The sequence below is a fragment of the Neofelis nebulosa genome, chromosome 9 (assembly GCF_028018385.1).
Source record: "Neofelis nebulosa isolate mNeoNeb1 chromosome 9, mNeoNeb1.pri, whole genome shotgun sequence".
Lineage (NCBI taxonomy): Eukaryota > Metazoa > Chordata > Mammalia > Carnivora > Felidae > Neofelis > Neofelis nebulosa.
Window position 1 is genome coordinate 115647693 of NC_080790.1, and position 26673 is coordinate 115674365.

The window sequence follows — 26673 nt, forward strand, 5'->3', positions numbered from 1 at the left end:
GGTGATGGAGATTTATGTCTGGTGCTTCTTGGAGCATAGAGAAAGGGTCCTTAGCCTAGCCTGAGGCAGGGCATAGTCAGGGAAGGCTCCCCGGAGGAGGAGACACCAGATTGATGCTTTTTGCTTCCTAGAAGTTATGAGGGACGTTGGGACTCCCCCAGAGTAGGGGTGAGAGGTATCGGCAAGCATGCTGAGGAATCAGGAGGCCTTGCTGGGCTCAGGCCTGTGCACAGTCAGGATGTCTTAATGTTGCAATTAATTGGAAGTGTTCCCCTGGGGCCAGTCACTGAGGGCAGAACCCAGTGCCCAGTTGCCTGCCCCTCTCCTCACCTGCAGATTGGGATCCTAAAAGGGTACTTGGAGACCAAGGGGCCTGGGAAAGCAGGGCAGAAGACCTCGACTTACAGCACACCCCTGTGTGCCATCCTCTACAGTAAGATTTTTAAGCAGGTGAGCGGGCTGGGGCCGGCCGTCTCTCGGGCTGGCAGGAGTGCCGGGTGACGCAGGGCAGGACCCAGACCTCCTGCCGTGCCCGGAGAGCGGTCAGCACAGCGGTGGGGTGGGGTGGAATTCATAGCATTGATGGTGGTGTGGGACAGCTGCTTGGGTGTGAGAAGCAACCCCGAAGAGGGGTCGGCGGCCTGAGGGGGGCAGGGGCTCTACCACTTGGTCAGTGGATCACCTCATTCCCCCCAGCCTGCAAGCCCCTGGCCACTGCCGCAGGTCAGCTCTGGACGCGCCACCTCTGGACGCGGAGTATGAGGTGGAACACTAGGTGTGGGCCGCTCTGCAAGGTTCCCCAGGGGGGTGCTGTTCCTGGGTGTCATTATCCAAGAAAGCCAGTCCAGGGAAGGGAAGTCCAGGGAAGTCTAGCACCCTCATCCCGAGTAGAGATCTCTGGGTGGAGCAGAGCAACTGGGCATATAGTTTTTGAGGGGTGGGGACAGAAAGGGCTCCCAGGCCCTCTTCCCACTTCCACTGGGACCCCTTTTCTGGCCTGGGCTCTGAGCAAGACAGGCTGTATCTGCTGCAGAGATAGCCTTTGGCTGCACGAGGCCATCGTTCACCTCTCTGCACTTCTCTCTCAGGCTGGTTCCCGGCACCACCATCCCACACACCTTAGGGCCCTTTGATGCCTTCCAACAGTTAAACAAAAAAATCCCCAGTTTTTCTAGATTGTTCTCAGCAGGAGGGTTGGTCTGAAACAGGCTCACCTGCTACTGTTGCATTGAAGTGGAGTGACTATCCTTTGTTCTCAGTATTTCCTTTCTTAGGGAGCAGTTAGTGTGTTTCCTGTTGTTTTCTCCCCCCACCATTAATGATGCTTCAGTAAACATCTTTTCTGACTTAGAGATTATTTTCTCTGGATAGATTCTGAGTTAAAGGGGATTTCACCAATGTGGTTCCTTCTAAAAGAGTTGTGCCAGTTTGCACTGGCCTGTGTTCCAGAGCAGAGGAAGGCCTGTTTTCAAGAGGGGCTTATCCAGCAGCAGGAACGCCTTGAATGCCTGTCTTCTCAGTGCATAGCGGGGAAGTGGGGGGCTGGGCTGGCCCCAGCCATGACGGGGAGGCCACCCTTCAGAGTGGGGACACTCTGTTCTCCAGGAGCCCCAGCCGTGTGCTCCCCCACAGGTGGTGAGCGGCTGCCTGAACAGCTTGGTGACAGTGTGGGAGATCACGACGGGCAGGAGGATGATGGAGTTCTGTGTGACTGGGGACCAGCACGTGGAGCTGACCACCATGTGCCTGGATGAATCAGAGCGGCGCCTCCTTACGGGTTTGTGCGACGGCACCATAAAGATGTGGAACTATGCCGTTGGTGAATGCCTGATGACCTTCCCCAACCCGGACCAGCTGGAGGTCGGTGTGGTGTGTCAGCGGTGCCCGGGGGGGAGGGGGGGGGGTGCCTTGTGAGAAGCAAAGCGCACCTCTCATGACCCTGGGGGCGCACTATCTTTTTATGCCTCTTTTTAAGGCTGTGCATATAGACGGCCTGGCTTCTTGCCTCCCTGAGCCTTTGTGTTCTTGCCTGTAAGGTGAAGGTAGGGAACAGTGTCTGTCCTTAATAAGGATTCTACGAGGGCTGGCTACCCTTGTTCTTTTAATTTGTTGGCACTCCTCACCCCAGGTATGAGAGCTTTGGATGGCATTTCCAACAGTGGGGCCCGGTGAGCCCCATGCTCACTCCTGTCTGGGAAATGCTGGGTCAAAGGGACAGGATTATAAAGACAGTCTGTGGGTGTGGCATGGAGCAAAGCCAGCAGTCTCACTTTGGGACATGAGCCCACTACTAACTCTTATGAAAATCCTTGAACCAACTCAGAAGGAGCATTTGGCCAAGTAGCCAGGGATCTGAGTACTGGTGCAGATCCTATCAGTTATTTGACCTTCCCAGTTATCCCCCTGTTGAATGGCCATGGATTCCTACCCTGTCTACCTCCTCCGAGTCTATCAAGTGAAATCATGTGATGTGAGAGCGCTCTGAAAAACGTATGGTGGTATCACCAGAGAACTCTTATCATTGTGGAGAGGGTTGACTTCTTGCTCGGTATGATTAAGAAGATATTGGGGGCCCAGGGCCATTTTCTCTGAGGCACCTTAGGGCTCTGTTTTCTTTTATTGTCAACAGGTTAGCGGGATTGTCCACATGAACAAGGTGTTCTACGTGACAGGATGGAGTAAGAGAATCACTTGTTTCACGTGAGTGGCAAGGGTGTGTGTGGGGAGCTAAGGGCGGCTGACGGTTCTCTCTGCTTTGGGTGGGTTCCCCTATTCCTAGCTTCACTCGCTTTGGAAGTCAAGCAAGAAATTCATGGTGGGTAATGTCCCTTGCTTCATTTGCTCATCCATCCGTTTGTCCACCGTTCCTTGAGTATAACATGTCCTAGGCTTTGTGCTACATGCTGGGGGTGGGTATAAGCAAGAATGTGTCCCCATCTTCCTAGAGGGAGGCAGATGCTAACCAAATAACTTCATTTATAATGGTAAAGTCTGTTGAGTGCTGTGGGCAGGAAGAAGTACCGGTTTGTTTTTTTTTAATATTTATTTTTGAGAGAGAGAAAGGCAGAGTGAGTAGGGGAGGGGCAGAGAGAGGGGAACAGAGGTTCTGAAGTGGGCTCCTTGCTGACAGCACAGAGCCTGATGTGGGGCTTGAACTCACAAGCCGCGAGATCGTGAGCTGAGCTGAAGTCGGATGCTTAACCAACTGAGCCACCCAGGCACCCCAAAAGTATAGGTTTCTATGGGAAGGGAAGGGAAATCGGATTTAGTCTCAGGGGCAGTCAGGAAACGCTCATCTGAAGCTGTTGTGGGTGGAGTGGGATCTTCTCAATGAAGCAGCAAGGGACTTGGGGTGGGAGGAACATTCCAGGCAGAGGGAACAGAATGTGCAAGTCCTCTTCCTCTTCAGAGGGCCTTTCCAGGGCCATGGCTGCCCTGCTTTAATCCTTACTCAGCTGTCTGAATGGGGCGAATCTGTAAGATTAGTTGATGTCAAGCCCCTAGGACAGGGCCTTTGTAGTAGATACATGGTGGGTGCTTAGTGAATGAGCTCAGCGGGGCAGAGCTTCCACCTGAGTGTCCTCTTCTGAGTCGCCTCCCGGAATCTAAAGGCCTCGGTGATCCCCCGACCCGGGGCGGCACTAAGGCCGAGCGCTCTGCCCTCCCGCCTCTGGCCCTGTGTGCAGGCTCCACGAGACCAAGCCGATGCTTCGGTGCCACCACTGGCAGAACTTCCACAAGGAAGATGTCCTGAGCATGGCCAAGTACCAGAACCAGTTCCTCGGGACCTCCTCCTACAACGGGGACGTCCTCCTCTGGAACGCCAACCTGTTCAAGCCCATCCTCAATTTCAACGCCTCTAAGAGCCCCTTGCCTTTGCTGCCCAAGAAGGTATGGTCAACAGGGGGCACCCCCCACTCTCTCTCAGCGGTGGGCCAGAGTTAGCTGTAGGGCCCAGGGGGGTAGGAAGGACCCCCAGGAAGGAGAAGGGATGGGATGACTTCTTTTGCAGGAGGTTGGGAGCTGGGTAAGTGGGTGCTAGTTTCTATAATTATCCTCATTTGACAGACAAGGAAAGTGAGGCACAGAGAGGTTAAGCATCTTGCCTGAGGTTGCGCAGCCAAGAAGGGATAGGTCTGGACCCAGGTAGTCTGACTGCAGAGCCTGTGGACTGCTGGTCCTGTTCTGTCTAGTAGATGACTCTCTTCTTGAAGGCGGCTCACATCTTACCCATCACTATTACACATTACCACTCTGGGCTCACCAGGCTCATGGTAGGGACTTAGGAAACCCACACCATCTCAGAATTACCCTATCTTTGTAGATCAAAGCTACAAGGGGACTTTGGGGTCACCTCATCCAAGAATTTTCCAAACATGCCATGGAGAAATTCTCTGAGGCTACTGCAGTGGCTCCTAAAGCAGTTCAGCTTTTTATCTATTTTACACTTCGGAGCTTCCCTTAAGATTAAAAAAACCCTCCAAAATGTTTGGAATCCACTGTCCATTTTACAGATGGGGAGACTGAGTCCCTCACGGGAGCAGTCTCCTGCCTGTGGGTACTCGGCGTTCGCGGTTGGCCCAGGGACAGGGTTATAAGCTCTGGTTTGATGCCCCTAAGGGTACTCGGTTTCTAGGGAGCAAGTCCTGGGGTGCCTGGAGGGCCCTGCAGTGTTAGCATTAGGCCCAGGAAGCCCTGCATTTCCCTCTGGGACACTGCAGTGCCCTGAGGGCAGTTATCTCCCTGGCACAGATCCAAGAAGTGGACAACTCCCCGGCAGAGGGTTTCAGGTCCAGCAGGACCTATGCGGAGCCCAAGAAGTGGGCACACAAAGCCCCCACACAGCCCCCGGGCCCCAGGGCCAAGACTGCGGCCAACGCTCACCTACAGCGGAATGTGATGTCAGCTCCCCCAGTGATGAAACGCCCCAGAGACAGGGAGCCAGAGAAGCCCGTGCCCCTGCAGGTAGGAGCGGGAGCCGAACCAGGTGGCTTCGCTGTGTGTGTGTTTTCTTATACGGAGGCACTTTTTCCAGAGCCCCTTTAGGTCCCTCGGCTCCTTCTGAGCACTGCAGCCAGGCGGGCCACCTCCCTGGTTAGGTTCACTTCATCCATCGCCCTCTGCTGCCTCCAGCCTGGGCACAGTCCCTTCCCAGAGCATGGCCAATACCGGACCCCAGTGTCTACAAGCTTGGGGGCAGGACCTGGAGGGAAGACAATCCAGGGAACCTAGAGTCACAGGCTCGATCCTGGGCTACTTTCTCGGTCCTCCAGCGTGTGTGTCCTGCAGAGATGAGCCACTGGGGCCCGCCAGCCTCCCCACCCAAGCCTCATCTCCCTGGAGACCAAGCTCCAGAGGTCTGAGGCCTCAGCAGAGGCAGACTACTTCTCTGAGCCCTCCTCTCTGCTCCAGGAGAGAGCAGAGCTTCACCCTCCCAGGCTTGACTGATGCTCTCATTTTGGGGGAGTAAGGAGATAGAGCAGGGTGGTTTGGCCTCTGACTCTCAGCAGTGGATACGGTATCTCTCGTGTGGGTCTGGGGTCAGAATACTTCAGCGATTGAAGTCCGATTCCTGTTCCTGGGAACTGAGGCTTGAGAGAGAAGCTCCACCTTCGAGACAGTCTCCACGCGATGCCTGTCCGGCGTAAGCAGTGCAGACCTAGATCCCACGTGGCCCGCTCTGCTGTAAGACGCACGCACTGTGTGTTCCTACAGGGACGCTCGGACCACCTCTGGAGTGTCAGGGTTGCGCCACCGCACGCACACTTTCCAGAACCATGAGTATGCGCTCCCCAGTCCTCCCCTTTGGCCAGGGTATCTCTTCCAGGACAAGGAGAGGGTTTCCCCAAAGGCAGACTGAAGTCTCTGCCCCGACAGAGGAAGCTCCTGGTTACTCAAAATGGAGACTCCCCAGCGTGGGCGTGTCTTTATTGCAGGATCCATTAGACACTTGGCTGTCCCTTTCACAGGTCGGTGTGTTTACTGACGGGGGGCTGGGGTGCTCGTTCTTTCAGCATCTGCCTCTGGTCTCCCCCCGCCGCCCCCGCCGCCCGCATGATGACTTGGGAGGCCCATTTTGCTTTCCAGAAACCTCTCAGTGCTGAAAGCCCTAAGCTGTTTAGAATACCCTATGGCAGACAGTCAGTTCTCAGAGATGCTCAAAGGAGAGGAGGGGAGTTCCAGAAGAAGGTTCTGCTGCAATCCAATGCATCGGTGGAGAAGGTGGGCCACGCTCAGGCAGGGTCTGGGGTATGAGCTGGGGTTGGGGGTGGGTGGGTCTGGGATCAATCAGGATGGGCTGGAAGGGGAGGGCCTATGAGCCTAACGGGCCAACCTCGTTCTCCCCGGGACCTGGAGAGGCATGGTGGAGGTGAAGGTACCACTCAGGACTCCGGCTTCAGGGCCACTGTGTCTGGGGGAAGCTCCTTGAGTGTATGCATGGAGGAGGGTGCAGGGCTCCCCCCCCCCCCCCCCCCCGGTTGGTGGGCTGCCCTGGGATGTAGGAGAAGCAGCATTGTCAGAAGCCACTGTTAAAATGTCCTCCTGTGCTCTGGGAGGGTGTTTCATACAATATGTGAGTAGGGTTTGGGTCATCTTTGTTCTTCTCCCTTCCTCCTGCACCTTTTCCCCTTCTGACCCTGGACGCCCCTCACTGTGCCGTCACCACTAGATGAAGTGACCACTCAGGCCCCTTCTAGCTTTGATGTGCAAACATAAGGTAATTTGGAGGCTCTTCGGGTTTCCTAAGACCCTACCAGGGGCCCAGTGAAAACCCAAATCATAGTTGTGTTAAGGTGTGGCAGCACCGTCCCCTTCCCCAGCTCCAGGGCGCCAGGGACTTGGGAATAGGGGGGCAGTGCCGGCAGGGCTGGGTCCTGCGGTGGCGGAGTGGAGAGCTGCGAGCAGCTGGACAGTCTCTCCTCCAGGTTGCAAATGTGCTTTCCCCCTCTTTTAAAAAAGTGCCTTAGGGGCACCTGGCTGGCTTAGAGCATGTGACTCGTGATCTTGGGGTTGTGAGTTCGAGCCCCACGTTGGGTGTAGAGATTACTTTTCAAAAACCTTTTTTTAAAAAACCTTTTAAAAGTAGCAATCCTAGCTGGTTAAAAAAAAAAAAAAAAAGAGGCAGCAGCCACACATTACCCAAAAGTAGCAGCCCTAGTCACCGCTCGAATTGGTAGATTGGTTTAGCCTTCCTCTTTTTTTTTTTTCTTCTTCAGTGTTAAATTTGTCTACATGCTCACATCCTTTTTATTTTTAGACCAGTGATGTAAAATTATAGCTATGTCCTGCCATTTGCTTTTTAAAAATTTAACTACATGGCATGGATATGTTTCTGTATCAGTAATTTAGATCCAGCTTATTCTTTTGTTAACTTATCTTTTTTTTTTCTTTTTTGTTAACAGTTGCATAGTGCCCCATAATTTGCATGTATCACAGACTCTTAAGCCAGCCTTCTCTTGATAGACATGTTGGTTGGTTCCAGTTTTTAACTTTGAGCAGCTCTGCACGGAAAATCCTTGTGCAGATGCCCCTATGCGCTTGTGCGAGTGAATTGAAAGGGTGGATTCCTGGAACCAGGGTCGCTCAAAAGATCCCATCCCTTTCAGCCTCTGAGTCTGACCGAAGTAGATGACTCAAAGCCCAACCTTTGACTGTGACCTGGTCCCATCAGGGCCCAGACGGTTATTCATTGAGTGTTTTCCATGTGCCAGGCCCTGGGCAGGCAGCAGTGAATAACAACAGAAACGAAAACCTGTGCCCTCATGGAACTGACATTGTAGTGGGGTGAGACAGACGATTAACTAGCTAGCAAAATAAATGGTAGGTCACAGGGTGAGCAAGTGCAGCAGAGAACCCAGAAAACCAAGGCGACGGTAGGGGGTGGCATGGGAGGTAGAGAGGGCATAGCTATTTACATAGGGGGATCAGGGAAGGCTTCACAGAGGAGGGGACATTTTCACAGAGCTTGAAGCCTGCTGTCATTTGGAAGGATGGTGACCCTGGCAGAGGGAGCAGCAGGCACAAAGGCCCTCAGAGAAGAGCTTATTTGGAATGTTCAAGAAAGAGCACTTCTCTCTCTCTAATTAGGAAGTGGTACATGTCCTTCACTTAAAATGAAAAATTCAAGCCTTATAGGGGTGTCTAAAGTAAAACAATGACTTACCTTCTTCCCCCGTCTCCAGGGGTAACTAGTGTTAAGGTGTGTTGTAGCCTTGTAGACATTTTTCTGTGCATACGCAAGTATATACATGTACGAATGTGTATATGTACCTCTAAATATTTTTTCACCAAATAGCATCAGATTATACATACACTACTCTGCCATTTGCTCTTTTTCACCCAACACCTCATGGCATCTCTCCCTGCCAGTGGTTGGGAGGCCACGGCCCCTCTCTTAGCAGCCGCGTGGTATTTTGGTGTATGTGGTACCTATCCAGCTGGCCTGCTCTCGCTGGTAGAAGGTTAGATTGCTAGGTTTTGCCTTTATAGCTCACATTGCCATGGACATCTTTGTACACGAATTTGTTAGCTCTCTTGTCTATTTCCCAGGATTAGAAATGCACTCTTAGGAAGCTTTTGATACGTTGTGTTATATTCCAGCCTATTAATAATATCAGAGTAGTTAATACTTACTGAGCTCTTAGTATCTGCTAGATGTGAGCCTCAACATTTACATGAATTATTTTTCTCTCTCTCAAACAGCCCGGGTGGGCATGTACTATTATTATTTCCATTTTGTGGATAAAGAGACTGGGGCTCAATGAGGTGAAGTGACCTGCCCAAGATTCTCACGGTCAGAAAACGGCTGAGCCAAGGCCTGATTCCAGATCTCTTTGTTTGCAAAGTCTGCATCCTTGACTATTTGTGTTGTTACTGTTGGCAATTCCTTGGCTTTTTGTAATCTGGCCTGGTGATCTGAGTGTAATAGGATTTGTATCATGAATCTTGACAGGATCTTTGGAGATTATATGCAAAGGACTGAATGTCTATTGGTGAAATTCCAGGTACTATGGCTGGTGTGTGTGTGGGAGGGGGCGGGGGGGCTGGCAGTCATGTCTAAGGCTGGCCTGCTTCTTCTTTTTTTAATATAATTTATTGTAAAATTGGCTAATGTACAGAGTGTAAAGTGTGCTCTTGGTTTTTGGGGTAGATTCCCATGGTTTATCACTTACATACAACACCCAGTACTCATCCAACAAGTGCCCTTCTCCTCAATACCCATCGCCCATTTTCCCCTCTCCCCTAACCCCCTTCAACCCTCAGTTTGTTCTCTGTATTTAAGAGGCTCTTATGGTTTGCCTCCCTCCCTCTCTGTTTGTAACTATTTTTTCCCCTTCCCTTCCCCCATGGTCTTCTGTTAAGTTTCTCAAGATCCACATATGAGTGAAAACATATGATATCTGTCTTTCTCTGGCTGACTTACTTCACTTAGCATAATACCCTCCAGTTGCATCCATGTTGCTGCAAATGGCAGGATTTCATTCTTTCTCATTGCCAAGTAGTGTTCCATTGTACATATAAACCACATCTTCTTTATCCATTCGTCAGTTGATGGACATTTAGGCTCTTTCCATAATTTGGCTGTGGTTGAAAGTACTGCTATAAACATTGGGGTACAAGTGTCCTTATGCATCAGCACTCCTGTATCCCTTGGGTAAATTCCTAGCAGTGCTATTCCTGGGTCGTAGGGTAGTTCTATTTTTAAGTTTTTGAGGAATCTCCACACTGTTTTCCAGAGTGGCTGCACCAGTTTGCATTCTCACCAACAGTGCAAGAGGCTTCCCATTTCTCCACGTCCTCGCCAGCATCTATTGTTTCCTGATGCTGACTCTCCTTCCTGGCTTCCAAATACTCTGTCTTCCACCCCCATTGTTTCCTAAGCAGCAAAGTCCTTTCCCTCTGGGTTACTGGGTGGTAGACCGTGGAACTTCTCAGGATGGTGTCCTGGAGAGGGTCCAGAGCTCCTAGGTCACCCTCAGTCCCAGCCTTTCCTCATCCTCTTTCCTTAGGATGAGAGAGAGGGTGGACTGGGGCAAGGACTCCTGGGGGAGTCTTACCTGTCAGGTCTCCTTTGCCACTCTTTCTGTCTGGCCATGTCCGAAGACTGTGGGGTATGGCAGATAAGGGCACGTGGAAGGAGACAGGAAATAGATCCAGGCACAGCCGTGTCTCTTACCATCTGTGGATGAACCCCAGTCCTTGGCCCTTTCCTTAGTGGTAAAGGACCAGATAGGTGGGGAGTAGCAAATCCCTCTGAAAGACATGGGTAGCTTCAGCTTCTTCTGAAGGGGTCTCCGGGCAGACCTTTAGTCCCCCTGCACTTGAGAACTGTCTGAGACCACTGGGTGGAGTGAGACTGGAATGTCCAACCTCAGTCCGGAAGCTCTTTCCAAAGTGGGCAGGAGACTATCTTTGAGGCTTCAGGGGCCAGGTACAGAGTGCAAAAGGCATAGTGTTGGTTACCTGCCTTCCGACCACACGGATCCCGCTCCATCCTGTCCAGGGTGGGGTATCCTACTGTGCCCCTCTTCACTGTGCCCACTCCTGATCACTGGCTGCACAGCCCCAACTGTGTGCTCTCTCAGGCCCACGGCCCTCTCTGAGCCTGCAAAGGTCCCTCCCCATCACGCACCTTCAGCCTGCCCATTCAAGCTGTCCCAGGGCTGGTGCAGAAAGGATTGGGAAGGAAGCTTCAGTTTTCCCCAGTTCAGAAATGGGAGATCTTTGTGGCACCTCATTTTGGTGAATCCTGTGTAGCTATGAGGAGTCACATTTTAAGAGAATACTTGATCTAGAGTATGACAAAATTTACTTTAACAGTGATAATGACAATGATAAAAAAATTAAGTGTGCATCTTTGAGATTTTTAAAAAATGTTTGTTTATTTATTTATTGTATTTATTTATTTAGAGAGAGTGTGCACAAACAGGGAAGGGGCAGAGAGAGAGGGAAACACAGAATCTGAAATAGGCCCCAGGCTCTGAGCTGTCAGAAGCTGTCAGCAGAGAGCCTGACACAGAGCTCAAACAGTGAGATTGTGACCTGAACCGAAGTCGGACACTTAACTGAGCCACCCAAGCACTCCAAGATTTATTTTTATATGCCTATATCTCGATCTATTGATAGATCTATCCCGCTATAGACACACACACACACACACACACACACACACACACACACACACAGAGGTATGGTGCAAGCGGGGGATGGGCAGAGAAAGAGGGAGACATAATGCCAAGCAGACTCCACATCGTCAGGGTAGAGCCGGATCTGGGGCTCGAACACACAAACCGCGAGATCATGACCTGAGCTGAAATCAAGAGTTGAACGCTTAACCGACTGAGCCAAACAGCGCCCCCTGGTTTTGTTTTTCTTAAACAAGACTGGGAGCATTTGAGACTGTAGTTCAGCTGTTGGATTTTTTTTTTTTTTAATCTAACAATGTAGAGTGGACAACCTTTGCTGTCAATACATATAAATCCATCTACTTCATTCTTGTTAATGGCTTCATAGAGAAGGCCAATCTATGCTTTTTTGAGCCTAAAACTTACACAATTTGGTTGGCACATTTATGGAAAATAACACAAAATTATGAATAAAAAATGAGATACAAAAGTGAAAATTTACTTAAAATGAGAAAAGAAATGACAAATTTTCTTTTTCTTTTTTTCTTTTTTTGAGAGGCCGCACCTTGAATACTTTTTATTTCCTTCTTTACCCTATGTCCTCCCTCCTCCAGTCTGGAAATACAGCAGCAGGGAGCTGTGATAAGATTTTTAAAATTTACTCTCAAGTTCATGAAACTCCGAAATATTTACATCATTTAGTCATTTATAGATTTGTGTATGTAAAGTCTTTCAGAGGAGATACTTTTTAAAAAATTATTCCTAGAACTATTATTATTATTATTATTATTATTACTATTTCTTGATATAGAGATCAATGTGGTTACATTTTATTTAGAAATTTTTCTTTCTTTCTTTCTTTGAATCTAAGTTAGTTAAGATATATTATAATAATGATTTCAAGAATAGAATTTAGCAATTCATGGGGCACCTGGGTTGCTCAGTTGATTAAGAGTCCAACTTCGGCTCAGGTCATGATCTCACGGCTTGTGAGTTCGAGCCGCACATGGGGCTCTGTGCTGACAGCTCAGAGCCTGGAGCCTGCTTCGGATTTTGTGTCTCCCTCTGTTTCTGCCCCTCCCCCACTTGTGCTCTGTTTCTCTCTCTCTCAAAAATAAACATTAACAAAAAACCAAATACCTTAAAAAAATTTAGTGATTCGTCAACATCTGTTGTTGTCCGAGTTGTTAATGTTAGCCATTCTGACAGGTGTGAGGTGGTATCTCACTGGTTTTGATTTGTATTGCCCTGATGATGAGTGATGTGGAACATTTTTTTCATGTGTCTGTTAGCCATCTGGATGAGAAAGGACAATGAATTTTAAAACTTACAGCTGACAATTATAAGTCAGTCTCCACAAGTTGCTAATTCTTCCCAGGACCTTGGAAGGGCCTTGAACCTGACCTTGAACTTTGCCTTAAGCTTTATAAACTTCACTGGTAAATCTGCCCCTGGCTGCGGTATATTTCTTTGGATTCACTATAATTTATTTAATGAATGCCCAGTTGATTAGACATTTAAGTTGTTCCTAGTTTTTTGCTATTATAAACAAAGGTGTGATTGAAATCCTTATAGATTTATCTGTGCAGTTATGCTAGATTTTCCATAAGTATGGTTGATGGCTCACCGAGTGAGCACAGTTTACATTTCAATGGACGAAGCCATTTTGCTCTCCAAGAAGACTTCCCTCCAACAGTGTGTGAGTCTGCCTTTGTTCTTACACTAAGCCAGGAATGGATATTAGCCTTTTCTTTTTTTTTTTTTTTTTAAATTTTTTTTTTTCAACGTTTTTTATTTATTTCTGGGACAGAGAGAGACAGAGCATGAACAGGGGAGGGGCAGAGAGAGAGGGAGACACAGAGTCGGAAACAGGCTCCAGGCTCCGAGCCATCAGCCCAGAGCCTGACGCGGGGCTCGAACTCACGGACCGCGAGATCGTGACCTGGCTGAAGTCGGACGCTTAACCGACTGCGCCACCCAGGCGCCCCGATATTAGCCTTTTCTTAATTCCTGCCAGTCTGGAGGGTGGAAATTAAAAAAGTTCTTTTGATTATTCGTAATATTGAGCTTTCTATATGTTCGTTAGACATTTGTATTTCTTCCATGAATTAAACATCCATTTATATCCCTTGTCTATTCTTTTTTGCATTAATTTATTAGAGCTCCTTAGATGTGCTTTGGAAAGTGAATCCTTTGCTGTTGTGTATTGCAGATATTTTCACCTCATCTGTCTTTGTGATATCACACTGAGGTTTTAGTCTTTATCTAGCCATCTTTGTTATTTTCCTTTGTGACAAGAGAGAAAGGCATTGTTTATCCCAAGATCACAGAAACATTTGCTATATTTTCTTCTAGACATTTATAATTATATATTTATTTAGTCATCTTCTTGTCCCATCTAAGTAGTTTTGTGTATGGTGTGATACATGAATCTAAAAATGTTTTTCTAAATTGATAGCCAGTTGTTCAAATGCCATTTATTGCATAGTTTATCTTTTCTCCACTGGCTTGAAATTCTATCATTCTTATATAATATTAGAGTCTTCTATAGTCTATTTCTGGGATCTCTCTTCTTCCATTGGTATTTTCGTCTATTCTTGCATGTATATTTAATAATTAAAAAATATAATGAAAGTCTTTACAGACGATGCATTAGGGGTGCCTGGGTGGCTCAGTCAGTGAAGTGTCCAACTTAGGCTCAGGTCATGATCGCACCGTCCATGAGTTCAAGCCCCACGTCGGGCTCTGTGCTGACAGCTCAGAGGCTGGAGCCTGCTTCGGATTCTGTGTTTCCCTCTCTCTGCCTCTTCCCCACTCATGTTCTCTCTCTCTCTCTCTCTCTCTCTCTCTCAAAAAAATAAAATAAAAACATTAAAAAAAGAGACATTGCATTAAAATCGTCATGGTGATTATTTCTGGATATTGGCATTTTGTGGGTGATTTAAGTTTCTTCTCATTTGTGCCGTCCACGTTTTGTACTGCGTGCAAGTACACTTGCATAAAATGGGGGAAATGCTTGTCCTTTGTCTTTGGTTTAGGGACTCCTGGTTCTGTGACCCTGGCATTTGGGCCAACAGGAAGTAGGTTAAGCATTTTGTTTTGGACATGTGTGACAATCAGGATATTTCAGAATTTTTGCTGTCGGTGACGTGTTTTGGGGACACATAAGCCACCACACTGTAATTTCTGATATAGCAGGAATTCTGATATAGCCTCCAATTTCCCCCGTCTGGTCCGATTCACTCTACCGCCTGTGCTCTCTGCCTCACGTAGGATGGGGGCCAGGAGAGCAGCTCTCTTCTCATGCCAGCCATGCATGATAGCTGTCTGCCCCCATCACCCCTGCCTGGGCCACAGAGTGACATGTAAGGTGAAAGTGAGCAGAGGGGGGAATTAACAAAAGGCATGATCACAACAAGACTTGAGTGAGAATTTGGTTAAGATGCTTTCTTGGCAGTTGGCTGGAAAATATGGCATCTTACCATAGACGTATATGAAGGAGAACGACTGTGTTCTTCAAATCGCTTTGAGTGGAGTTACAGGTCTTAGAAACTCTTCTTTGAGTCTTGGGATGCATCAGATTTGTATGTCTTCATTCAACAAATCTTCATTGATCATGTAGCATGTGTCAGACTCGACTGTAGTTGCTAAAGATAAAAGAGTGAACAAAAAAGACACGAATTCCTCCCCTCAAGGAGCTCACAGTGCAGCCAATATTCGTTACCAGCTTCGTAGGAAGAGTGGTGGATCATCACCATCCTCACTGGGCATCTAGGAAATTGGGGGAGCAGGGGCGGGGTGACTTGCCTGAGCCCCTCAGCACCGTGTAACAGTGGCCAGGGTGAGTCCCGGCTCACAGCACTGCTGAGCTGGCCCGCCTCTCTCGCACAGATCATCTTCCTGCAGACCAGGCCTCGCCTGCCACACATAGCCACCCTGCTGAGCAGCTGCGTGGATGGCCACATCTATGCCTGGTCCATCCATGGACGCGGAGGTCTGCTCGGGAAGTTCCCTGTGGACTTCGAAGACAAGGGGGATGTGGTTGTGGGCGCCATGGCCACTGATGAAAAAGACTTGATCCTCGTCACAGGGGATTGTAAAGGATACATCAAGGTGAGGAGGAACTGGCTTGAGATTGAGGGGCGGCGTCAGCCAAGCTCCGGCCACCTCTTCACTAAATGTGGCTCTAGCCTAGTCTCTGCTCCCTCTGGGTACTGGTTTCATTTGTGAAACAGTGGGCAGTAAAAGTCCTCTTCTGCTCTGGTGTGCCCAGGAAATGAGTGAGGATGTGGTTCCAAAAGGCCCTCCAAGAAGCCTCTCCCGGTGGGTCCCCTATTCCATCGTTCTCTTCCTACAACTCCCTCACCCCCCAGCTGTGCATCTCTCTATGAACAGGGGTCTCAGCAGCCAACTTCGTAATTTATGGTGAGCCATGGGGCAACAATGTCTTGTCCTTGGGCCAGTCACACCCTCTCTGCCTGCCGGCTAATAGGTCTGGCCTACAAGTTCCCTTGGACCCCTTCTGACCTGAGTGTCTGGGTATCTCAGAGGTGTAAGTGAGAACTGCCCCACTCACACCTCAGAGTGAAGACAAGTAGTTTGGGAGGGGCCCACAGCATGAGCTGGTGTTGGTGTCAAGGGATGCTGGGCCACTAACCCACATTTTGTGCCTAGATCTGGGACATCAAAGATTATTGCACATTCAGTGACAAGTGTCCACTTCAACCCAATGGAACAAGCAAGTTCCAGTTCTTAATTCCTGAACGGGTCCAGATCAACCTTCCACACTACATCCCCTTGAAGGAGAAGGAGGTAGGAAGACTCTGGGGGACTCTGAACCCCACTAATGATCTGGGCCCATGGCTCTCTTCCTGAGATTCTGAGTCTTTCGTGTTTCTTGTTCAATGTTGTCTGGTTGATGTGGAAACATTTTTGTTAGCCAGAAGTCACCATGAACCAGTCAAACACAAGTATACATACCTGCATACACATGCGCACACACACACACACACACACACACACACACACACCACTTCTATGGGCTTTAATCTTTGTGATGAAGGCCCTGGACTCATGAATTCGTTTTAAGATAATGAAAATGTTTATGTATTTTCTTGAGTAGGTAATATATTTACATAGTCAAAAATCACTTGATATTTCCCTAATGATTAATGAAGCTGAGAACCTTTTCCTTAGTTATCAAGAAAATGCAAATTAAAACCACAATGTGATACCACGATATACCTACCAGGATGACTAAAACTAAAAAGACAGGCAATACCAAATGTTGGCAAGGATGTAGATCAACTGGAATTTCCATTGCTGGCAGGAATGTAGATTGGTGTAATCACTTTGGGGAACTGTTTGGTAGTTCCCACTAGAACTGAATATGTGTCTACACTATGATCCAGCAATTCCACTGCTAGGTTTATATCCAAGAGAAGCCTGTGCTCTAAAAGATAATGAATAAGAACATTGATATAATTACCATTTGCAATAACTCTGCATTTGAAACAACCCAAATGCCCATCAGTGTAGAGTGAAATATAAATTGTGCTATACACACCATATAGAATAATACCCAGCATTAGAAATGAATGGTTTGTAACTATTGATTACAAAGTGGGTAATTATTTGAACAAAGTAGGTTAAAGAAGTCAGACATGAAAGAGTATATATTGTAAGTTTTATAGTTCGATCTATATTAAGTACGAAAACAGACAAAACAAACACACCCTATTAGAAGTGATTATCTTTGTGTGGGCATGGATTGGTCGGAAGGAGCCATGAGGGAGACTTCTGGTGGATGGACAATGTTCTGTTTCATAATCTGGGTCTGGTCATACAGCTGTGTTCAGTTTGTGAAAGTTTATTCGTTACATTTATGATATGTACACTTTTCTATATGTATGTTATACACTAGTGAAGATTTTAAAAACTCAGGGTGGCAAAAGGCCTGTAGTAAGGACTCTTAGTCCTACACCTATTCCCTGCTGCCCAAAACCAAGAAAAACTTCTTGTTCCACTTCTGCTGATTTTTGGTTATTCTTCCAGTGTTTATTTATGCAAACAGAAATGTGTAAAGTTCTCTCCTTGTGGAACTCTCCTTCTCACCTCTACCATGAAGGTAGCATGTCATACACACTGGTGCTCACCTTGTTTTTCTTATTCCATAATATATCTTGGAGATCTTTGCATATGAGTACATTATTCTTTATAGCTGTATAGTAAACCATAGGACATGTTATTGATATAATTCCCTTTGAAGGGAAATTGAGGTTGTTTTCAATCTTTTGTTCTTAACAGAAGTGAAGAGTGAATGTTGTTTCATATGTGTGAAAAATATGCCTGAAGGATAAATTCCTGGAAGTGGGATTTCTAGATTAAAGGGTTGTATGCATTTGCAGTTCTGATAGCCATCTCGCAGTCTTAGGTGCTTTTTGAATCTCTGCACAAAGATATTATGTCTAGTCTGGTTTTAGTAAGAAGAAAATGTCACTGCATTCAAATCGGTTGGGAGTAAGTCACCCATGGGTTCATTATATGAGGAATCTGTAATGTTAATATAATCGTTATATTAACAACAATGTGTGTCATTTATTTACTGCTTAATGTGTTTCAAGAATTGTGATAAGTGCTTTTATGTGTTCTCTCACTGATTCTCCATAATTGCTCTGGGAGAGAGATGCTACTTTTCAGATGGGGAAGATAAAACTGAAGAGCTGGAGGGACCTAAGTTCACACAACTGCCAGTGTTGGACCTGGGCGTAAACTCAAGTCTGACTCCAGAATCTGTGCTCCCGACCATCTGCACTTAGTGTTATAATGATATATTTTAAACAAATTGGGATTATACTGTATGTAACTAGAATTTTCTATATTATCAAACATTCTTGAAAATCAGACTTTCTAATGATGAAGTAATATTTCACTGTATAGAGGTACAATCATTTATTTAACTTATTGTCAGACATTAGAACAGTTTTTAATTTTTCATTATCAAAAAAATGATAGAAAATGGATAAATCCTTAGATATGAACTACCAGAATGGGCTCAAAATGAAATAGAAAATTTAAAGAAATAGAAAACTTGAATATCACAAGAGATCGAACTAGTAATAAAACTTTCCACAAAGAAAAGCCCAGGTACAGATGACTTTACTGGTGAACTCTACCAAATAATTAAAGAAGAATTAATGTCAATTCTTCAAGAATTCTTGCCAAAGAGTTTTCTATGAGGCCACTGTTACCTTGATAACCTAACCAGACAAGGACATCACAAGAAAATAAAACTATAGGCCAATATGTCTTATGAATACAGATGCAAATGCCATCAATAAAACACTAGCAAATTGAATCCAGCAACATATGAAAAGGATTACACATCATGACCAAGTGAGGCTTATCCCAGGAATGCAAGGTTGGTTTAATATCCAAAATCAATTAATGTAATACACCATATTAAGTGAATAAAGAACAAAAGACACATAATCATCTCAATAAATACAGAAACAGCATTTGACAAAATCCAACACCCTTTCCTGATAAAAGCGCTCAATTAACAAGGAGTAGAAGGGAACTTCCTCAACTACTAATGTTTTACTGGAAGGGCAAATAGGCAAGAAAATGAAATAAAAGGCATCCAGCTTATAATAGCATCAAAAAGAATAAAATATTTAGGAATGAATTTACAAAAGTAGTACAAAACTTGTACTATTAAAACTACAAAACACTGCTGAAAGAAATCGAAGACAACCTAAATAAATGGAAAGATATCCCATGTTCATGGATTGGAAGATTTAATCTTGTTAATATAACAATATTTTCCAAACTAATTCAGTGTAATCTATCAATCCCCACTCCTTATTTTGCAGAAATTGACAAGCTGATCCTAAAATTCATACAGAAATGCAAATGTCCTAGAATAGTCCAAAAATCTTGAAAAAAAGACAGAGTTGGAAAACTCACATCTCCCAATTTCAAAACTTACTGCAAAGCTACAGTGAAAATAGTGTGGTGCTAGCATTAGCATAGACATATAGGTCAATAAAATAGAATTAAGAGTGGAAAAATAAACTGTCAAATTTCTGATCAATTTATTTTTGACAGAGGTACCAAAACAATCAAATGAAGGAAAGAATAATTGTTTAAATGTTTTAAAATCTATTTTTGAGAGAGAGAGAGAGAGAGAGAGATAGCAGGGGAGGAGCAAAGAGAGAGGGAGACAGGAGACAAAATCACAGACAGGCTCCATGCTGTCAGTGCAGGGCCTGATGTGGGGCTCAAATTCACGAACAGTGAGATCATGACCTGAGCTACAATCAAGAGTTGGATGCTTAACCGACTGAGCCACCCAGGGGCCCCAGAAAGAATAATCTTTTTAAACAAATGGTGCTGGGAAAACCGGATATCCACAGCAAAGAATGAACACACAACATAAAGGAAAACATACTTTACTTCATAAATTAACTTTCAGTGTTCATGGACCTAAATGGAAGAGTTAAAATTATAAGACTCTTAGAAGAAAGCATAGGGAGATATCTGCATGACTCTGGGTTAGGCAATATATTTTTAATTTTTTTTAATGTTTATTTGAGAGAGAGAGGGAGAGAGAGGAGAGGAGGGGCAGAGAGAGGAGACACAGAATTCGAAGTGGGCTGCAGCTTCTGAGCTGTCAGCACAGAGCCCATTGTGGGGCTGAAAGAGCCATGAGATCATGACCTGAGGCTAAGTCAGAGGCTTAACTGACTGAGCCACCCAGGTGCAAGGGTTAGGCAATATTTCTTTTTAAAAAATTTTTTTTTAACTTTTATTTTATTTTTGAGACAGAGAGAGACAGCATGAACGGGGGAGGGCCAGAGAGAGAGGGGGAGACACAGAATCTGAAACAGGCTCCAGGCTCTGAGCTGTCAGCACAGAGCCCGACGCGGGGCTCGAACTCACGGACCGCGAGATCATGACCTGAGCCGAAGTCAGACACTTAACCGACTGAGCCACCCAGGTGCCCAATATTTCTCAAATATGACATCAAAAACACAAACAACAAAACAAACAAATAAATTGAATTTTGTCAAATTTAAAAACTTTTGGCCTACAAAAGACACCATATAAGAAAGTGAAAAGATGACATATAGAATGGGAGAAAATATTTGCAAATAATGTACATGATAAGACACTAGTATCCAGAATATTCAAAGAAATCTTACACATCAACAATAAAAAGACAAATTACCCAGTTAAAAATGGGCAAAGAATCTAAATAGACATTTCTTCAAGAAGATACACAAATCAGCAATAAGTATATGAAAAGATGCCAAACATCATTAGCCATTAGGGGAATGTATATCAAAACCATAATGAGATCCCCGTTCACACTCATTAGGATAGCTGTAGATAATAAATGTTGGCTAAGTTGTGGGCAAATTGAAACTCTCATACATTGCTGGTAAGAACGTAAGGTGGTACAGCCACTTTGGAAAACGATTTAAGTTTCTCAGAAAGTTCAACATAGGGTTACCATATGACCCAAGAATTCCACCTCTAAATATACACCCAAGGGAAATGAAGAGGTGTCCACACAGAACCTTATATACGAGTGTTTATAGCAACATTATTTACAATAGCCTAGAAGTAAAAACAACCTAAATGTCCACAACTGTTGAACAGATACATAAAGGAATGATGTGCTCATCCACGCTACAACATGATGTATCTTGAAAACATTATGCTAAGTGAAAGGAGCCAGTCATAACAGACCACATATTGCATGATTCCATTTATACCAACTGTGGAGTGATGGAATGGTCTAAAATTGAACGTGATGGTGGTTGCAAACTCTGTGAATATACTAAAAATGACTGAAGCGAGCACTTCAAATGGGTGAATTGTGAATTATATCTCAATAAAACTGTGTTTAAAAGGTAGAAAAATTGTAGAACAATTTTTCCTTTTCACAAATCTTTTTTTGTTTATTTGTAGTTGTTCGTGCATCTGGTAATTTAACTCATGGAAATAATATGGGGAGAAAGCATAAATCTTTCCAAGGCTTTTAATGTGTACCGCCAAACTACACTCCAGAAAGTTTATAGAGTTTTGCACATTATTAGCCTATTCTGCTTTATCCTTGCCAACATAAAGTATTTATTATTAGCGGTATTCATCCGAGTGAGTGTTCCCTGGGTCTATCAGAGTGCCTTGCTTAGAGAAGGCATTCAATAAATAAATGTTCGAAGTGAAACAAACCTTTGGCTGATTTTTAGATACAAATGGTTTCCTTTGATTTTAATGAAGCTATCTTTGCTTATTAGTGATGTTGACATCTTTCCTTATTTTATTGGCCATGTATACTTTTAGGAATTGTCTGTTCACATCCTTTGTTCATTTTTCTTGTCCTAGCCTCACCACTATGTGGCTCTGGGCTCAGTTCTCTCCTCTACGAAATGGTGAGACTCATACACATCCTGTAAGGTTGTTATGACATTCAAATGGAATAATCTGTATAGACACATCTGGTAAACAATATAGCAATATGCGAATGCTTTTTTATGATTTTACCAGAGACCAGTGAGGGCCAGAGAAGTACCAGGATTTACCTGAAGTCACCAGAAAGCTAATGTGGGAACATATCTAGAACTAGGACCCTGGGACGTGGGCCAAGGGACTGTGTCCCAGGATCCTTCCAAAGGGCTCTGCTGCCTCCAGTGTCATGTGCCCTCTGGTGAACCTGTGTCTTGGGATAAGTAGTTCTCCTGTGTTGTCCCCTGTAGGTTGTGGCTGGCCAGACCATTTCCTTGGTTCCTCCCAAGCTTCTGAATACCTGGAAGGACCATTTGGACAGTGTGGCAGACATCCTGTATGTAGATGCCTTCCAGCTGGTTATCAGTGCTGGCCAGGACTGTAATGTCAAGGCTCGGAAACTCTCCGGTGACACCGTTGGTATGGGTCCTACTGAAGCTCAGCCGTGCCACATGGCCCATTGTGGTCCTGTCCCTGTTAGAGCATAAACTGGCATAAACCTTATATCCTATGGGGTGGAGTTTCAAGCCATAGCAGCTGCCTTTGCTCAAATAGTATCACAGGATATGTGCCTTTCCAATTGTCCATTCAGCAGTGTGTCCATTCATCCATCAGCTGTCCATCTAACCCCCCACCCATCCACCCAACATTATTTGTCTGTGTATATTTTTGCAAATCACGTATCTGAGAAGGCACATTCCTTTCTCTTTTTAAAAATAAACTTGGGGTGCCTGGGTGGCTCAGTTGGTTAAGTGTCTGGCTCTTGATTTTGGCTCAGGTCCTGATCTCACACTTTGTGAGTTCGAGCCCATGTCGGGCTCTGTGCTGACAGCAGAGTCTGCTTGAGATTCTCTCTCTCTACCTCTCCTGCACACTCATGTGCACTCTCTCCCTCTCTCTCAAATAATAAAAAAATAAACTTAATTGTTGTGTTATAACCTATATAAGGTAAAGCACACAAACCAAAAGGGTTCAGCTTGATGAATTTTCAGAAAGTATACATATATCCTTATAGCCATCACAGAAAAAGCACCGTATGCTTTCTTGCACTTGATACTTGCATGGTGTATGTCTCAGCTCTTCTGCCCTGCCCCCAGCCTTCACTGGACTGCCACTATGTACCCTGTGAAGGCCTGAGGGAAAGAGTTGGTGGGTAGCTACAGACTTGCCCTGTGGCTTGAACATCCTGGATTATAGTATGTCATGCCATGTGAGGCTGTTCAAAGTTCACTAAGCACTTATCTGGGCTTATCCTCCTCTCATTACTCTGTCAGGGCTGAAAGCAGCCTTGGTCTCTTGTCTCTTATCAAAGATTTATTCCTTTCCTCACATTTTCAGCTCTTATATGGGTAAAAAACTCTTTGATTATTTTTATTTTATTCCTGTCCTTGGATGGAATTCCTCATTTTATAGTTTATATCCTTGAACATATTGCCAATGCTATTTTAAAGTCTTTGATAACTCTAATATCTGGTTCACTTCTGGGTCTGTTTCTATTGCCTATCGTTTCTGTTGGTTCCAGACATGATAGACTAACAAGGACTGGATTTACATTCTCGCTTTAAACAACTAAAAACATGAACAAAGTATATGTGACAGTTTCCAGACATTAGACAGCAGGCAGCAAAGAATAGTAATCCCTGAGGTATTATAATTTATACATAATATACTAGTATGTATTGTATATATTTGTAATATTATAAATTACATCTGTATTATATGAAATATAGATATAATATTATAATATATAATATAAGTAAATCTATAATATTATGAATATACTTCATGTGTTACAAAAGGTAGAAGAAAACATCAAAATGTTAAGGAGAGAACTCGAATGAATATATATATATATATATATATATATATATATATATATATAAAGACCCAAATTGAAATTAGAAATTAAAAATAACAGTGTCTGAGATAACCATACACTGGATGGGATTAATAGCAAATTAGACACTACAGAAGAAGGGATTACTGACTATGAAGACATAATAATAGAAATATAGAAAAAAAAGACTGAGTAAGCTGGTGTTTTGTGTGTATAACATGATGATTTGGTATATGCATACACTGTGAAATGATCACCACAATCAGGATAATTAATACATCTATCACCTCACATAGTATTTGTGCAAGGTAAGAGTTCTTAATATCTACTCTCTTAGCAAATTTAAAGTATACAATATAGTATTGTTAACTATAGTTGCCATGTTATACATTAGATCCCCAGAATTTATTCATCTGACCACTGGAAGTTCATTACATTTGCCAACATGACTTTTCAACCTATCTCTGTCCTTATATTTATATGTGCCTCTTTTAAACAGCATTGTATTTAGTTTTATTTTTTTCATCCTGACAATATTTGCCTTCTAATTGTATATTTAGTCCGTTCAAATATTAATGGAATTACTTATATGGTTTCAGTCTATCATCTTGATACTGTTTTTCTATTCTTTGTTCCTTTATTCTTCTTTTTCTTTCTTCTTTTGCATTAATCAAGTATTTGAAAACAATTATCGGGGCACCTGGGTGGCTCTGTCGGTTGAGCATCTGACTTCAGCTCAGGTCATGATCTCGTGGGTCATGAGTTTGAGCCCTGTGTTGGGCTCTGTGCTGACAGCTCAGAGCCTGGAGACTGCTTGGGATTCCATGTGTATCTCTCTCTTTCCCTCCCCTGCTTGTGCTTTCCTTTCTCAAAGATAAATAAATAAACTTAAAAAATCAATTATCTTGTTTTATTCCTTTATTAACTTTTTAGTTGTAGGTTTTTATATTATTCTTCAGTGTTCTTTAGAGATTCTTTAGAGGTTATAATATACACTCTTGACCTGATACCACTTCTTGTGCAAGAATCTTACTTTCTTCTCCCCACTGTTTATGCTATCTCTAGCATATATTTTATTTCAAATATGTTATGTCTTCCCACAAGGCACTGTTATTAATGTTACTGTAAGCAGCCTATTTCTTTTTATATTTACCCATATTTACCATTTCTGATGCTCTTTATTCCTTCTTGTAATACTGGGGTTCTGTCTGCTATCATTTTCCTTAAGTCTGAAGAAGTTCCTTTATTATTTCTTATAGAGTCCATCTGTACTGATCCTTTAAGCTTTCTGTATCTGAAAACATATTTATTTTGTCTTAAAATGTTAAGACTCTTTTACTGGGCATAGAAATCTCAGCTGGAAGTTAATTTTCTTTCAATATTGAAAAAGAGACTTTTCTATCGTCTTTGGCTTCCATATTTTCTCTCAAAAAGTCAACTGTAGGGGTGCCTGGGTGGCTCAGTCAGTTAAGTGTTTGACTTTGGCTCAGGTCATGATCTTGCAGTCCATGGGTTCAAGCCCTGCGCCGGGCTCTGTGCTGAACTCTTGCTCAGAGCCTGGAGCCTGCTTCAGATTCTGTGTCTCCTTCTCTCTCTGCCCCTCCTCCGCTTGTGCTCTGTCTCACCCTGTCTCTCAAAAATAAATAAATGTAAAAAAGAATTTTTTTAAGTCAACTGTAAGTTACTTTGAAAGCAATTTTTCTTTTCTCTCTGGTTTTCAACAGTTTGACTACGATGTTCCTAGTGTGCTTTTATTTGTATTCATCCCACTTGGAGTTCACTGATCTTTTTAAATCTGGGGGTTGGTATTTTTCACCAGTTTTGAAAAGTTGTCAAATATTATCTCTTCAATACTGCTTTTGCCCATTCTCTCTCTCCTCCCATTATGGAGTTCCAATTTACATATATGTTAGAACATTTGACTTTGTCCCATATGGCTATTATGCTCTGTTCTGTTCTTTCTGGGTTTTTTTGTTTGTTTCTTTTTTGTTTTTGTCTGTTTTTTATCTCTGCCTTCTAGTTTGGATATTTTCTGATGACCTGCCTTCCAATTCGTTAGTCCTGTCTCCTTCTGTATGCAGCCTGGTATTAAATCCATTCAGTTAATTCTTAATTTCATATTTTTTTTAGTTCTCGAATACCGATTTGGTTCTTTCCTGTAGAATACAATTCACTGTTGAAATTCTCCTTCTTTCCCTTCATTTTGTTCATATTTTCCTTCATTTTATGTAACTATTTGCAATAAAGTTTTATCTGCTAACTCCTGTGTCAGGATTATCTGTGGGTCTATTTCTAATGCCTATTTCTTCTCTTTATTATTGGTTGGACTTTTCTGTCTTTTTATATGTTAAATGCATAAAAAACCTACCTCTCCAAAACCCCCCAAAATGAAACAACCCCTCCTCAAACCAAAGCCAAGACTTTTCTAGACTTTGTATAAAAGAACCACAGAGACAGAAGTTGATGGATTTTCCTCCAGCACATGTGCTCGTTGCTCTGTACAAGGCTGCTCATCTCATTGCTGTCAGGAACTGAGCTGGATTGGGTCTGGGTTGCAGCTTTAGGAAGACTTGGTTTTCTTCCATCTTCCATTGTGCAATCGTCTCAAGGGTGAAGTCTGTTGTGTTTGTCAAAGGTTTTTTCCTCCAGTGGGACTTTGTCTCCCAACAACCTCATTCTATCTGTCTAACCCAAATTCCAGGCCCTCAGCTCCCCTAGTGCTCAGCAAATGTCCTATGGAAAACACGTCTATGCATTTGGGACTTCACTAGACTTGATCCCATCCTGCCAGCCAGAATGGCTGGCAGAAGCTCCGATGGTTTCTTTTGCTTCCAGGAGCTTCCTTCTGCCTAAGCAGAGCCTGATTCTCACTCAGCCTGTGCCCAGACTCCCAGAGAAGGAATCAGATCTCAATTTCAGTTCTTCTTGGAAGGATTCTTCCCTTTCTATAATTTTATTTTTTTATTTATTAAAAATTTTTAAATGTTTATTTATTTTGAGAGAGAGAGAGAGCAAGCAGGGAAGGGGCAGAGAGAGAGGGGGGACAGAGGATCTGAAGTGGATTCTGTGCTGACATCAGAGAGCCCAATGCAGGGCTTGAACTCATGAAATGTGAGATCATGACCAGAGCTGAAGTCAAACCCTTAACCAACTGAGCCACTCAGGCACCATCCCCCTTTCTGTAATTTTAGTTAA

At 44.3% G+C, this 26673-nt stretch overlaps 1 protein-coding gene across 10 annotated transcripts in view; it reads left to right on the forward strand.

Annotated features, from left to right (window-relative positions):
- The window catches only part of EFCAB8 (EF-hand calcium binding domain 8), a 75146-nt gene that overhangs the window by 44479 nt on the left and 3994 nt on the right, over nucleotides 1-26673 (forward strand). For 9 of the 10 annotated variants that reach the window (XM_058685291.1, XM_058685295.1, XM_058685293.1 and 6 more), the window contains 9 exons: nucleotides 337-450; nucleotides 1633-1860; nucleotides 2630-2700; nucleotides 3687-3891; nucleotides 4753-4965; nucleotides 6088-6222; nucleotides 15018-15239; nucleotides 15801-15938; nucleotides 21893-22061. In XM_058685291.1, coding sequence (XP_058541274.1) covers nucleotides 337-450; nucleotides 1633-1860; nucleotides 2630-2700; nucleotides 3687-3891; nucleotides 4753-4965; nucleotides 6088-6222; nucleotides 15018-15239; nucleotides 15801-15938; nucleotides 21893-22061 — 1495 coding nt within the window. The remainder of the gene's footprint in view (nucleotides 1-336; nucleotides 451-1632; nucleotides 1861-2629; nucleotides 2701-3686; nucleotides 3892-4752; nucleotides 4966-6087; nucleotides 6223-15017; nucleotides 15240-15800; nucleotides 15939-21892; nucleotides 22062-26673) is intronic. The other variant, XM_058685296.1, reaches the window with a different exon arrangement.